General features: G+C 45.9%; 1 protein-coding gene across 2 annotated transcripts in view; it reads right to left on the bottom strand.

Annotated features, from left to right (window-relative positions):
- Positions 1 to 63: 63 nt before the first annotated feature.
- The window catches only part of FAM219A (family with sequence similarity 219 member A), a 29,678-nt gene continuing 14,831 nt past the window's right edge, over positions 64 to 14,910 (bottom strand). The window contains exons 2-5 of one of the 2 annotated variants that reach the window (XM_081945063.1): positions 12,087 to 12,189; positions 4,926 to 5,006; positions 3,916 to 3,970; positions 64 to 979 (exon numbers count right to left, since the gene is read on the bottom strand). In XM_081945063.1, coding sequence (XP_081801189.1) covers positions 821 to 979; positions 3,916 to 3,970; positions 4,926 to 5,006; positions 12,087 to 12,189 — 398 coding nt within the window. In that variant the 3' untranslated portion in view covers positions 64 to 820. The remainder of the gene's footprint in view (positions 980 to 3,915; positions 3,971 to 4,925; positions 5,007 to 12,086; positions 12,190 to 14,910) is intronic. The other variant, XM_081945064.1, reaches the window with a different exon arrangement.

Here is a 14,910-nt window from a genome sequence, read left to right as displayed (position 1 = left end):
AGGTTGCCAAGGTCAGATAGCTCTGCCCTGCGGGGTCTCCTCAGCCAACCCATCCACCCACACACCCGTCTCTGGAACCATTATGGGTGATTCTTGGACCCCGTCCTGAATTCCCACGAGATTCTTGGACCCCGTCCTGAATTCCCCGGATATTAGGACCACTACAGACCTCCGCTCCTTCCGTGTTAAGCTCAAGACCCACCTTTTTCAAATATCTGGCCTGGCCCAACCATAACTTCGTTACGCTCCTGAGGGGTTTTTAATTTAGCAATTTTATTTAGGGGATTTTAAACTGTGTTTTAACTGTGTTTTTAGCTGTGTTTATTGTCTTTCACTTACAAGTCTACTCTCCTCCATGCACAAATGTAATTGTCCTTGTTTTTTCGTATGTATGTGTGTCCTATGTGTATTTTATCCTTTTGATTGTACGCCGCCCCGAGTCCTTCGGGAGAGGGTTGCGGCTAATCAAATAAAATTTGATTGATTGATTGATTGAGATAAACAAACTTTTCCTGTACACAGTGCCTCCTCAGCTGACTTACTACAGTTTGAACACCAAAAGGAACAAAAAGAGAGAGAGAGAGAGAGAAAGAGACAGAAGAGGATCTTAAAATGGTTAATATCGTTATTAAATCTTTTTAAGGGATTTTTTTTTAGGGTTTTCTTTCTTTTTTTTTTGGTTTCTCCTGGCTTCTAATGAACACGAAGAGGTGCACGTCCTACCATAGGAGGAAGCAATGGCTGTTAGGTTTTACAGTTATCATGGAATGCGCCGGTCGCCCTGGGCTTGGCCTGGCGCTCCCCACCCTGCCCCCCCAGGTTACTGGATGTGGCAGGCAGTGGAAGAGGTGGCTTGGCAGCACATGCAGGTGGGGTTGACGGACTTGGGCGGGATCAGGTCGAGGTCCTCATCGTCGGGAATCTCGTCCAGCCGGTAGCCGTCCTTGAGGAGTTGGATATTCAAATCCTGGTTAATCTGCTGCAGGCAAAGAGACAAGAGGTCAACCCACCAACCGTCCACTCACAGACCCCCCCCCCGGAAGGCACCTGGACCAGGATGGGAGATGGTTGTGGCCCACCAGTGGAGGCTTTGTGTGGTCAGTAGATCTTGGGATGCAGAGGTCACGTCAGGTGAGGGTCTGGTGATGCGTCTTGAGAGGGGCCAGGTGTGGGTCACGTCAGTTGGGGGGGTGTCTCATGATGGGTCCTGTGAGGGGCCAGGTGTGGGTCACGTCAGGTGAGGGTTTGGTGATGCCTGTTGTGATGGGACTGGCGTGGGTTGTGTCAAGTGAGGGTCTTGTGATGGGGAAGTTATATCAGTGTTGAAGCCCATCAGTGGCCAGTGGAGCTGGAAGCAGATTCGGACAGTGAGGAGGTTGGGGAGGAACCTGGGCCAGTCCTGGAGTCTGGGGAAAGCTCTGAGGAGGGCTCTGTGTCGGAGGCAGTCAGATAGAGAAATTTAGATAGATGATCGGGCAGTCAAATAGAGATAGATAGATAGATAGATAGATAGATAGATAGATAGATAGATAGATAGATAGATAGATAGATAGATAGATAGATGATAGATAGATGATAGATAGATAGATAGATAGATAGATAGATAGATAGATAGATAGATAGATAGATAGATATGGATGGATGGATGGATGGATGCATCAGATAGATCCATCAGATCAGATGGATAGATGACAACTGTCACATAACTGTCTCGCTTAGCAATGGAAATTTCTGGGCTCAATTGAGGTCGTAAGCCAAGGACTACCTGTAGTCCTTGACTTACAACAGTTCATTTAGTGACCAAAATTACAATAGCACCAAACAAAGTGACTTATAACCATTTTGCACTCTTGCAACCGCTGCAGCATTCCCCCTAGTCACATGATCAAAATTCAGACGCTTGACAACTGACTCAGATTTACGACGGTTGCAGTATAACCCCGGGGTCACGTGATCCGGATTCACTGAACAACCGGGTTACTAAGTGTAGTGGTTCACTTAACAACTATGGCAAGAAAGGTGGTAAAACGAGATGAAACTCAACAATTGTCTCGCTTAGCAGTGGAAATTTTGGGCTCAATTGTCATAAGTCGAGGACTTCCTGTATTGAAACAGTAAGCGTGGTTGCCAACGTTTGACTGCCAATCTCGTTTTTCTAGGACATTTTCAGAGACCGAGAAAAAGAAATGTATTTGCAGTATCTGAAGATCTCCATGGAGGAGGTCGAGTCATGACTCTGGCCGACTCTTATCTCTCCCTGCTTCTGTGATGAAAATTGCAACAGGTCTTCCCTAGACAACTACCCTGTTTCCCCAAAAATAAGCCCTCCCCGAAAATACTGCAACACAGCAGCAGCCATGAGGTGACCCCGCTCGCCGCCTCCTGCACCTCAAAAACAATAAGACCTCCCTGAAAATAAGACCAAGCGCTTATTCTGGGGGTCAAAAGAAACACAGTATCTGAATTCCTATTTCAGAAATATTATCAGAAAATCTAGAAGTTTCAGCATGGGAAAACTAGCGCCAAGGTTCATTGCCTTTCAGAATCCAATTCAGTTTTATATCCCTCACGCTTTGCAAAGAGAAAGATAAGCCCAAAGGTCATTTTTTCAAGGGGCAACTTGACTTTCTTGATTTTCTTGGAAGATGTTTCGCTTCTCATCCAAGAAGCTTCTTCAGCTCTGACTGGATGTTGGAAGGATTTATACTCCTTGCAAACAACTGGTCATTTGCATCCTTTTAGAGGGTCCTTGAGGCCACCTGGAGGTTTATCTGTGTCCTCAGGGTTACCTGAGTGGTGCAAGAGCCTGCACCCATCTTCAACAGAGAAGGGACATGGGGTAGAAAACATCCTGCAGCCAAAAAGGCTCCAGACCCATTTGTACCACTCAGGTGACCCTGAGGACACAGATAAACTCCAAGTGGCCTCAACGGCTCTCTAAAAAATGCAAATGACCAGCTGTCTGCAAGGAATATAAAATCCTTCCCTTCCCCTCCATCCAGTCAGAGCTGAAGAAGCTTGTTCGATGAGAAGCAAAGAAAAACCTTCAAAGAAAAGTTTTCTTCAAAGTAAAACCAAGACAGTCCAGTTGCTTCTTGAAAAAAACCACCTTTGGGACAACCCTGACCTGGAGGACGGAGAATCTCTACAGACTTTTAGCTACACAATTTGGGATGAAGACCCTTGGAATGGTGGGGGAGTAAGAATGGATTTCCAGAGGAAAAAGAATTTGCAGACTACAGGAACCATTTGCACCACTCAGGTGACCCTGAGGACACAGAGAAACCTCCAAGTGGCCTCAACGACCCTCTCAAAGGAGGCAAATGACCAGCTGCATAAGGAATATAAATCCTTCCATTCCCCACCATCCAGTCAGAGCTGAAGAAGCTTCTTGCATGAGAAGCAAAGAAAAACCTTCAAAGAAAAGTTTTCTTCAAAGTAAAACCAGAAAGTCCAGTTGCCTCTTGAAAAAGCGCCTTTGGGACAATCAGGACCTTGGATCTCTACATACTTTTAGCTACACAATTTGGGATGAAGACCCTTGGAATGGGGTGGGAGTAAGAATGGATTTCTAGAGAAAAGAATTTGGACTACGTGAATCATTTGCACCATTCAGGTGACCCTGAGGACACAGGTAAAGCTCCAAGTGGCCTCAATGACCCTCTCAAAGGGTGCAAAGGACCAGCTGTCCGCAAGGAATATAAAATCTTTCCTTTCCCCACCATCCAGTCAGAGCTGAAGAAGCTTCTCAGATGAGAAGAGAAACGTCTTCAAAAGAAAAACCAGAAAGTCCAGTTGCCTCCTGAAAAAAGCACACTTGGGACAACCAGGACCAGGATGACGGAGACTCTCCGTAGACAGAGAGAAAGACAAGTTTATTCTCGATGAGACGCAAAGGGATGGAAACGGACTCACCTCAGCTGAAGAATATCCCGAAGAGGAATATCTGGACATGTCAAAGTCGTCGTCACTGCAAAGCAAGAGAAGAGACAATGGGGGAAGGCACCTCCAGCAAGCAAAAGAGCATATTGAGTAGCGAAATGAATTTTCATTTTCACAGGTAAGGAGAGAATGGCCCTACGGGACCCACCAGGCTGGATCTACTTGGGGTCTCTATGAAAGTAACTGTCAGCCTCTCTATCGCTTGCTGCCATAGTAACGGGGAGGGTGGGGTTTTTCGGTATTTGGGAAGGGAATTGTGCTGGTGGAGATATCTCGAAGGAGTTTTGTTCCTACCATCTTCTGCGCATGCTGAAGGCTCGTGTTTCGGTTTGGTCAAGGCCAACAGTCTCTGCATACCGGCTGGATGAGGCCACCTGAAGTTGCACCCCACATGACACCCTTGGGGGCTGTAGATTGGATATTTAGCTTGGGGTTGTTGTTGTGGGGAGGGATTTGGGTAAACGTTTGATATGTACAATTTCGCATCATTTAGCCTCAGATCTTGCTTTACTATTTGCTGTTATCACTTCATATCCAATAAAAGTACCTTTACTCTAAAACAATGGAGTTGGGGGGTTTCCTTTCTTGGCAATTGAAAGAGGCATGTGTGACAGTAAATGTCCTATCACCAGGAAGTCACAGAGAAAGAGGGGGGCAGCTTATTCTCCAAGGCGCCTGAAGGCAAGAGAAGAAGCAAAGGATGGAAACTAATCAAGGAAAGAAGCAACCTAGAACTAAGGAGAAACTTCCTGACAATGAGGACAGTCAACCAGTGGAGCAGAAGTTGCCTCCAGAAGCTGTGGGTTCTCTATCACTGGAGGCTTTTAAGAAGAGATTGCATAACCATTTGTCTGAAATGGCATAGGATCTCCTGCTCGAGGAGGGGGTTGGACTAGAAGACCTCCAAGGTCCCTTCCGACTCTTATTTTTCTATCCTCTAAGTAATATAATTTCATAGGTGAGTTTTGTGACGGCATATCTACCTGTCTGTGTCCAGCGCCACCAATGGTTTTTCATCAGGACTTTGATCTAGTGAGGAGTAGCCTTTATTCGGAACGACCAGCCTGAAATAATAATAATAATAATAATTTAAAAAAGAACATTATACGGACTGTCAAGTGGAAAGGCTCAAATTTAGAATAATAGGAGGTGGAAAACGGTGCCTTGAGTTTCAGGTTAGGCAAAGATAGGCAAAAATAAAAGCCTAATAAAAAGTACACACACACACACTCTCTCTCTCACGCACATATAGGTTCTACAAAGAACTTTCTCATATTACAAAGTTAGAGACAATCGTTGCTGCAGGTAGTTTTTAACTTACAGCCATTCGTTTAGAGACCGTTCCAAGTTACGACGTCACTGAAAAAAGGGACTTATGACCGTCGTTCACATTTATGACCCTTGCAGCATTCCCACCGTCATGTGACCAAAATCCAGAGGCTGGGCAACTGGCGTGTACTTATGACGGTTGCACAGTCCCAGGGTCATGTGATCCCCACTGGGAACCTTCCCAGCGATTTCCGACAAGCAAAGTCAGCGGGGGAAGCGAGGTTTGCTTGATGACCGTGAGACTCGCTGAACGGCCGCAGTGGTTTTGCTTAGCAACTGCGGCCAAAAGGCCATAAAGGAGGACAAGTGCTTATTTAACAGTTGCCTTGCTTGTGACGGAAATATTGGGCTCAATTGTGACCGCAATTGACTATTCTCCAGCACAATGCACAGGTGAGGACAGGTCTACCTACTGAAAACTGTGCGGCTGTCACAGGTGTGAGGAGGACCTGCGTCTTGAGCCTTCATGGTTTGCAGTGCCGAGAGTCCTCAAGTTACAATTATTCATTTAGTGGACATTCTAAGTTCCGACGATGCGGGGAAAAAGTGATATACGACCCGTCCTCGCCCCTTACAACCGTCACAGAATGACCATTGCCCCTAGAGCCAACTTCAGACACCCAGGAACTGGTGTGTATTTTTTTTTATAATTTTTTTTTAATTCTCTTGCGTTCAGTTACAGGTACACATTAACATAGTTATTATTCTTATTTATCACTTTTACATATTTTATTTTTTTCCATATAAAAGGTTAAAATATACATTCTGGGTTGCTTTGCTTACCATCCCATAGACGTATCTTTTTTTTTAAATCACCACCCTATTTTCCCTTCTTTTCGCCCTCCCTCCCTTCACTACTTCCTTCCTTCCTTCCTCCTCTCCTTTCCCTTGCCTCTCCACTGCTGGCGTGTATTTTTGATGGCTACACCAAAGGTGTTTTTTTTTTCAAAAGGCAACTGGGTTTTATTGTTTTTTCTTTGAAGACGTTTCGCTTCTCATCCAAGAAGCTTCCTCAGCTCTGACCGGATGGTGGAGAATGGAAGGATTTATAGTCCTTGCAGACAGCTGGTCATTTGCATCCTTTTAGAGAGCCGTTGAGGCCACTTGGAGGTTTATCAGGACCACCTGAGTGGTGTAAATGGTTCCTGTAGTCCATAATTTTTCCTCTGGAAATCCATTCCTAACCCCCACCCGATTCAAAGGGTCTTCATCCCAAATTGTATAGCTAAACGTCTGTAGAGATTCTCAGTCATCCAGGTCCAGGTTGACCAAAAAGTCCTTCTTTTTCAGGAGGCAAGTGTCAGGCCTGTAATTCTGTTCCTTTTAGGATCTTTGACCTGCCACATATTTAAAACATATATATATATATATATATATATATATATATATATATATATATATATATATATATATATATATATATATATATATATATATATATATATATATATATATATATATTATGTTGTTTCATTGGTATAGTAGTTGGGAGGGGGGAATAGAAAGGAGAAGGATTGTGGAATGTATTGTTATGGATTTTCTTAGAAGCTCAAGGTCGTCTTTTGTCTCCGCACCTCGACACCTGGCCGGAAGAAGAGGGGTGTACATGCCAGCGTGGAAGATGAAGATTGGACCATGTGATGAATTATGGGGTGTGGGGATAGATGATGAACTTTTAACTGGGTGAACTCACAGGATGTACGTTAGAGCTGAAATTCAACAGCATAATGCCAACATGCCTGTCTTATTAAATTGGAGTTTTAAGGATCACTTTGCCTGGGACAATGATTTAATTCTGCATGATATCTGGAACGCTGACAGCAAGTGGACTTTCTTGTTTTTTCTTCTTTGAAGAGGTTTCGCTTTCCATCCAAGAAGCTTCTTCAGCTCTGACAGAACGATGGAGAATGGAAGGCTTTATACTCCTTGCAGACTGCTGGTCATTAGAACAACCACGGACCTCCGCTCCTTCCGTAAGAAGCTCAAAACCCACCTGTTCAATCTAGCCGGCTTGGCCTAATTCCAGCTCTCCCACCCCAGCCTGTATTTTTAAATTTTGGTCTTAGGCTTAGTTTTTAATTTTTATAAATTTGTACAGGGGTTTAATGTTTAATTCGTTTTTAACTATATTTATGATTATTTGTAAGGTTTTTTAATTTGGTACCTGTACACCGCGCCAAGTCCCTTCGGGGAGAGGGGGCGGTCTAGAAATCAAATCAAATAAATAAATAAATAAATAAATTTGCATCCTTTTAAAGGATCCTTGAGGCCACTTGGAGGTTTAGCTATGCCCTCAGGATTGGCTGAGTTTATGAAGGGGTTGTTTTTTTCATAAGCGCCTGTCACAGCGTAGGAGGACCAACTCATCAGGACTAGATTCCGCGCCTCATAGAAGATGAAGGCCACTCTTCTGAAGACAGAAAAGTCCACATTTTGGATAGAGAGGAACGTGGTTTGAAAGAGGCCATCTATGCCCAAATCGAACAGTCTTCTCTCAACAGAGCGGGAGGGATACGACATCATCTGTCTCAGTAATGGTATCCTATTATCTTCTCTACTGGTTCAGTAGAAGGAGCGCGCGCATGTGGAAAAGGTCCTGGATGGCATCTGGGTGGGTGGGTAGAGCCTCGCACGTCCACCACAACCTGTTTGTCTGAACCGGTGCGAACCGGCAACATGCCACCACTGATCTGTCTCCAGTTTACCTTTCAGCTGTTCCAAGGCGGCTTCACACCCATTTGAACTAAATCTCCAAGTGGCTTCAATGACTCTCTAAAAGGATGCAAACGACCAGCTGTCTGCAAGGAGTATAAATCCTTCCTTTCCCCACCATCCAGTCAGAGCTGGAGAAGCTTCTCAGATGAGAAGTGAAACACCTTCAAAGAAAAAAACAAGAAAAGTCCAGTTGCCTCTTGAAAAAAGCACCTTTGGGACAACTGAGGACAGAGATAAACTTCCAAGCAGTCTCAACGACTCTGTAAAAAGGATGCAAATGACCAGCTGTCTGCAAGGAGTATAAATCCTTCCCTTCCCCACCATCCAGTCAGAGCTGGAGAAGCTTCTTAGATAAGAAGTGAAACGCCTTCAAAGAAAAACCAAGAAAGTTCCATTGACTCTTGAAAATAAAAGCACCTTTGGGACAACCCTGACCTGAATGACTGAGACTCTCCGGAGACATTTATGATGGCTTTAGTGTCCCAGGATCATATGACCATCATGTGTGATAGCTGTCTTCTGACCAGCAATGGGGAAGCCAGATTCATTTAATGACCATGTGACAGTTCAACAACTGCCGTGTTTCACTGAAGGAACTTAGCAACAAAGATCATAAAATGACTTGCTTAACGACCGCCACGCTTAGCGATCAAAATCCCGATCCCAACTGAAGTCATCATTCAAGGTCTACCAGTAGCGAATTATTATGGATATCTTTGCCAAATGCTGCAATGCAGTTAGTCCTCGACATATGGCTGCAATCGAGCCCAAAACCTCTGCTGTTAAGTGAGACATCTGGTCAGTGAGTTTCACGGGCTGTTTGACGACTGTTCCTGCCACGGTTGTTAAGTGAACCACTGCGGTTGATTAATCAGGAACCCCTGTTGCTAAGTGACATCGGCTTCCCCGTTGACTTCGCTTGACAGAAGGTCGCAAAAGGGGACACAGCAATGGACATAAGTGTGAACCGGATGCCAAGCGGCTGAATTTTAATCACCTGACCAAGGGGATGCTAGAAGGGTTGTAAGTGTGAAAAACAGTCACCGGTCACATTCTTCAGTGCTGTTGCAATTTTGAACGGACACTAAACAAACTGTGGTCGTAAGTCGAGGACTACCTGTAAAAGGAACCAGTACGAAGGACTTTGTGCGTCCTTGACTTTCAGCCTGTCCTCCTCCCACTGAAGACACCAGCTGGGGACAAATACAAGCTGAAAACATGCTGGCATGTGTGTCAAAATGGATTATGCAAGTCTCATAAATGTATTTATTTAGAGAGTGTATAAGACCTCGTGCAAAAATTTTACACCAGGGCTGTTCGCCTTTTACTGTGATTTGATTTATTGTTTGCAACCCGGAGTCACTTTATTTAAATTGGCTCTAACAACCCACGAAATAAAAATTAAATAGAATATAATCTAGGCGCATCCTGCTGACGGCAGCACACAAGCCCTCAGTCTAATTTCCAGGGCAAATTGCAGTCTTGGGGGTGAAGGAAGAGGGGAGGAGAAACATGAATAATACATGATTATTTGTAGCAGCGGTCTAGCTTCTTCTGAATTTTATTTGGGGAAATGGGTCGGAATTGCAGAGACAATGAACTTGGGAGGGGAGACTTTCCTGGGTCCGCACCGTGTCACGTATGAATAATAAGCCAACCGAAGCAGAATGAGTGGATTGGCACAAAGGATCACTGCAAAACATTTTGTGAGACTGGAGCTGGGTTCAGGAGAAAATAAGCTTGGTCTCGCCCTAAAGAGGTTTCCTCCACAGCGCCCTTGATGCTTTCTGAATTTTGTGGTTTTCCTGCAGACGTTTCATGACCCAGCTGGGTGACATCATCAGTGCTAGAAGGGAATGGGGTTTGCAGGGAGGAGGAGGAGAATGAGGAGGACTGTGGTTTCCTTGGTGCTCTCTGAGCTTGGTAGTTTTCCTGCAAACATTTCATGACCCAACTGGGTTACATCATCAGTGGTGATGATGTTACCCAGTTGGGTAATGAAACGTCTACAGGAAAACTACCAAGCTCAGAGAGCACCAAGGAAAACACAGTTCAACTCTGAGTACAAACATTCCCTTCTATCCAAACCACTTGTCTCTAAAAAGGAACAAAACCCACTCTCTTCCAGCACTGATGGAAGTTACCTAGTCCGGTCATAAAACATCTGCAAGAAAAGCACTGAGGAATTAAATGTGGTGACGGGAATTAAATTCAAAGGACGTGACTCAGCCATGGCTGTTTTTGAATTGGCTATTTTCAAACCGGTCTTTTGATCAGAAGCTCCCCCAGAATTTCTTCCCTGTTATTCTAAGTTCTACATTTTAATCTGAAAAGGTAGATATCTCATCGGTTCCGCTTTAGGGGGCACTGATTTCTCCCAAACTAGACTGCCCCAGTGGAAGTCCTGTAGACCAGTCTTTTTCAACCTCGATAGCTTTTAAGAGGTGTGGACTTCAACTCCCAGCATTCCGCAACCAGCAGAGCAGAGCAAGCTGTGGAATTCTGGGAGTTGAAGTCCACAGGTCTTAAAGTAGCCAAGGGTGGACACTTCTGGGATAAATGGACAATGTTTTCTCCATAGAATGGGGATCTGAATCTGTGCCGTTCAGTTTAGGATCCCAAAGCTTTGGCCTCCTATTCTGCAGTTGTTGCCCTGTTAACAGCCAACCCCTTAAAAGAGAAAAACAAAGAAAGAAAAAGGGGGAATAATATTTTACACACAGTTCTGTACAAATAATAACAGCAACTAGAATTGTATTTGCACAAAATTGGAAATCAGACAAAATCCCATCAGAAGGAGAGACAATAAAGAAGATATTAGATTGTGCAGAAATGAATAGGTTGACATTGAGAATAAAGGACAAAGAGGAATCAGCGTGCTACAGGACATGGGGGCGATTTTATGATTGGCTTGAAAAAAGATACAAATAGAAAGAGAAAGGAACAAAGCACAAAACAAATAACTCAGACGACACATTATTAAATCAGGGGGAGGGGAGATGAGAAAGTATGAAAACGAAAATATACAGGCGGAAAAATGATATGAGTTGACAAATGTTAAGTAGCAATTATAAGAATGCATATTTAAGAATGAATTTGAAAGGAAAAATAAACAACTTTTTTCAAAAAAAAAAAATTTTACACACAGTTCGATGTGTGGACTTCAACGCCCAGAATTCTGAGAGCTGGCTGGGGAATTCTGGGAATTGGGAGTCTCCACCTCTTAAAGCTGCCACGGTGGAGAAAACACCGCTGTAGATCAGAGTCCCCCAATCTTTCTGGGTTGGCGGCCCGGAGCGGGGAAGGGGGGGAAAGAAGGGGATGATTTTGTGGGAGGGGCAAGCACATGTGCCCATATTTGTCGTGACACTTGCACAAGCGGGGCTGCAGGCACCCACGACGAAGTTCGCACAAAAGGGACCACGAGCTCCCGCAATGATGCACGCACCAGCCGACCCCTCATGTGGCCCAGCGGCAATTAGCCCACGACCCAGGCGTGAGCCGCGGACCACAGAATGGGGACCCCTGGATTAGACTCCCAACCTTTCCTTATGGGGCCGGGTGTCAGGCCTGTAACTATATTCTTTTTAGGATCTTTGGCCTGCCACACTTTTTAATAATTCTCTATGCTGTTTCATTAGTGTAGTAATTGGGAGGGGGGAATAGAAAGGAGTAGGATTGTAGAATGGATTGTTGACATTCTTTTGTAGAAGCCAAGGTCATCTTTTGTCTTCGCATCTCGACACCTGGCCGGAAGAAGATGGGTGTACATGCCAGCGTGGAAGATGATGATTGGAACATGTGATGGATTTGTGGGTGTGGGGAGAGATCATGAACTTTCAACTGGTTGAACTTAGAGGATGTAATTTAGAGTTGAAATTTCCATAGCCGTACTAACATGCCTGTGGAATAAATTGCACCATTAAGGATGTTTTGCTTTGGACAATGATTTATTTCTGCATGGTATTTAGAACCCTAACACCGGGAGTGCTCACATGAGTGGGGACCCAAGCGACCACAACACTCACACGGCCCGGTTGCGAATGGTCCGTGGCCCAGTTGTAGAGACACCAAGGTTCTCATGCGGAAGTGGCACCTACCTTGTCCGAGCCATGACGTTGGTCTTCTTGGGTTGTTGGTTAACCGGGCTCCCCATGGTACCATTTTTCAAGGATCCCTTCCGAACCAGCTCTCGCTGTTTCTCTGCAGGGCAAAGACAGAGACGGAGGAATAGAATTAGGCAAGGGAGCCTATCCTATAGAAGCCATCTGCAGGGCAAAGAGGAGGCAGAGTTCGGCCCGGGAATGCAAACACAATTATCTGGAGGTGAACAACGTCGAGTCTTCGGGGTTATAATCAATATGTAACAAATAATAACAAACTAATAATAATACAATAACAAATAACCACAATTTCCCCAAGAATAAGACATATCCTGAAAATAAGACCTAGCATGGGGTTTTTACGTGTGTCTAACATCTGCCCACTCCAGGGGAAGGATACTGTAAAATCCCCATTCCCTCCTCACTCCAGGGGAAGCATACTGCAAAATATTCATTCCATCCCCACTCCAGGGGAAGGATACTGCAAAATCCCCATCCCCTCCCCACTCCAGGGGAAGGATACTGCAAAATCTTCATTCCATCCCCACTCCAGGGGGAAGGATACTGCAAAATCCCCCTCCCCTCCGCAGTCCAGGGGAAGGATACTGCAAAATCCCTATTCCCTCCTCACTCCAGGGGAAGGATACTGCAAAATATTCATTCCATCCCCACTCCAGGGGAAGGATACTGCAAAATCCCCCTCCCCTCCCCAGTCCAGGGGAAGGATACTGCAAAATCCCCATTCCCTCCTCACTCCAGGGGAAGGATACTGCAAAATATTCATTCCATCCCCACTCCAGGGGAAGGATACTGCAAAATCCCCATCCCCTCCCCAGTCCAGGGGAAGGATACTGTAAAATCCCCATTCCCTCCTCACTCCAGGGGAAGGATACTGCAAAATATTCATTCCATCCCCACTCCAGGGGAAGGATACTGCAAAATCCCCATCCCGTCCCACTCCAGGGGAAGCATACTGCAAAATATTCATTCCATCCCCACTCCAGGGGAAGGATACTGCAAAATCCCCATCCCCTCCCCAGTCCAGGGGAAGGATACTGTAAAATCCCCATTCCCTCCTCACTCCAGGGGAAGGATACTGCAAAATATTCATTCCATCCCCACTCCAGGGGAAGGATACTGCAAAATCCCCATCCCGTCCCACTCCAGGGGAAGCATACTGCAAAATATTCATTCCATCCCCACTCCAGGGGAAGGATACTGCAAAATCCCCATCCCCTCCCCAGTCCAGGGGAAGGATACTGTAAAATCCCCATTCCCTCCTCACTCCAGGGGAAGGATACTGCAAAATATTCATTCCATCCCCACTCCAGGGGAAGGATACTGCAAAATCCCCATCCCCTCCCACTCCAGGGGAAGGATACTGCAAAATATTCATTCCATCCCCACTCCAGGGGAAGGATACTGCAAAATCCCCCTCCCCTCCCCAGTCCAGGGGAAGGATACTGTAAAATCTCCATTCCCTCCTCACTCCAGGGGAAGGATACTGCAAAATATTCATTCCATCCCCACTCCAGGGGAAGGATACTGCAAAATCCCCATCCCCTCCCACTCCAGGGGAAGCATACTGCAAAATATTCATTCCATCCCCACTCCAGGGGAAGGATACTGCAAAATCCCCATCCCCTCCCCAGTCCAGGGGAAGGATACTGTAAAATCCCCATCCCCTCCTCACTCCAGGGGAAGGATACTGCAAAATATTCATTCCATCCCCACTCCAGGGGAAGGATACTGCAAAATCCCCATCCCCTCCCACTCCAGGGGAAGCATACTGCAAAATATTCATTCCATCCCCACTCCAGGGGAAGGATACTGCAAAATCCCCCTCCCCTCCCCACTCCAGGGGAAGGATACTGCAAAATCTTCATTCCATCCCCACTCCAGGGGGAAGGATACTGCAAAATCCCCCTCCCCTCCCCAGTCCAGGGGAAGGATACTGCAAAATCTTCATTCCATCCCCACTCCAGGGGAAGGATACTGCAAAATCCCCCTCCCCTCCCCACTCCAGGGGAAGGATACTGCAAAATCTTCATTCCATCCCCAGTCCAGGGGAAGGATACTGCAAAATCCCCATCCCCTCCCCACTCCAGGGGAAGGATACTGCAAAATCTTCATTCCATCCCCACTCCAGGGGAAGGATACTGCAAAATCCCCCTCCCCTCCCCAGTCCAGGGGAAGGATACTGCAAAATCCCCATCCCCTCGCCACTCCAGGGGAAGGATACTGCAAAATCTTCATTCCATCCCCACTCCAGGGGAAGGATACTGCAAAATCCCCCTCCCCTCCCCAGTCCAGGGGAAGGATACTGCAAAATCTTCATTCCATCCCCACTCTAGGGGGAAGGATATTGCAAAATCCCCCTCCCCTCCCCAATCCAGGGGAAGGATACTGCAAAATCCCCCTCCCCTCCCCAGTCCAGGGGAAGGATACTGCAAAATCCCCCTCCCCTCCCCAGTCCAGGGGAAGGATACTGCAAAATCTTTATTCCCTCTCCACTCCAGGGGAAGGATACTGCAAAATTTCATTCCCGTAACACGGGTATTTGTGACATAAAGCAGAATGGGCAGCTTCTGTCCGAGAAGGAACTCCAACTGCACAGCCAAAATCCCAGGTGGGTGTGGGTGTGGAGAGCAAATGGAGGTAAGCAAAAGTTGCACCGTGATGTTACAGTGTGCACATCTAACTTTTCTATTGCAGCCAGTCCTCGAGATACGACTACAGCCGAGCCCAAAATTTCTGTTGCCAAGTAAGACATTTATGAAGTGACCTTTGCCCCATTTTACGACCATTCTTGCCACAGTTG

The sequence above is a fragment of the Natrix helvetica genome (genome assembly GCF_964273705.1).
Source record: "Natrix helvetica genome assembly, chromosome: 2".
NCBI lineage: Eukaryota > Metazoa > Chordata > Lepidosauria > Squamata > Natricidae > Natrix > Natrix helvetica.
Note: the sequence above shows the minus strand (reverse complement) of the source record. Positions and strands in the feature narration are given on the sequence as shown.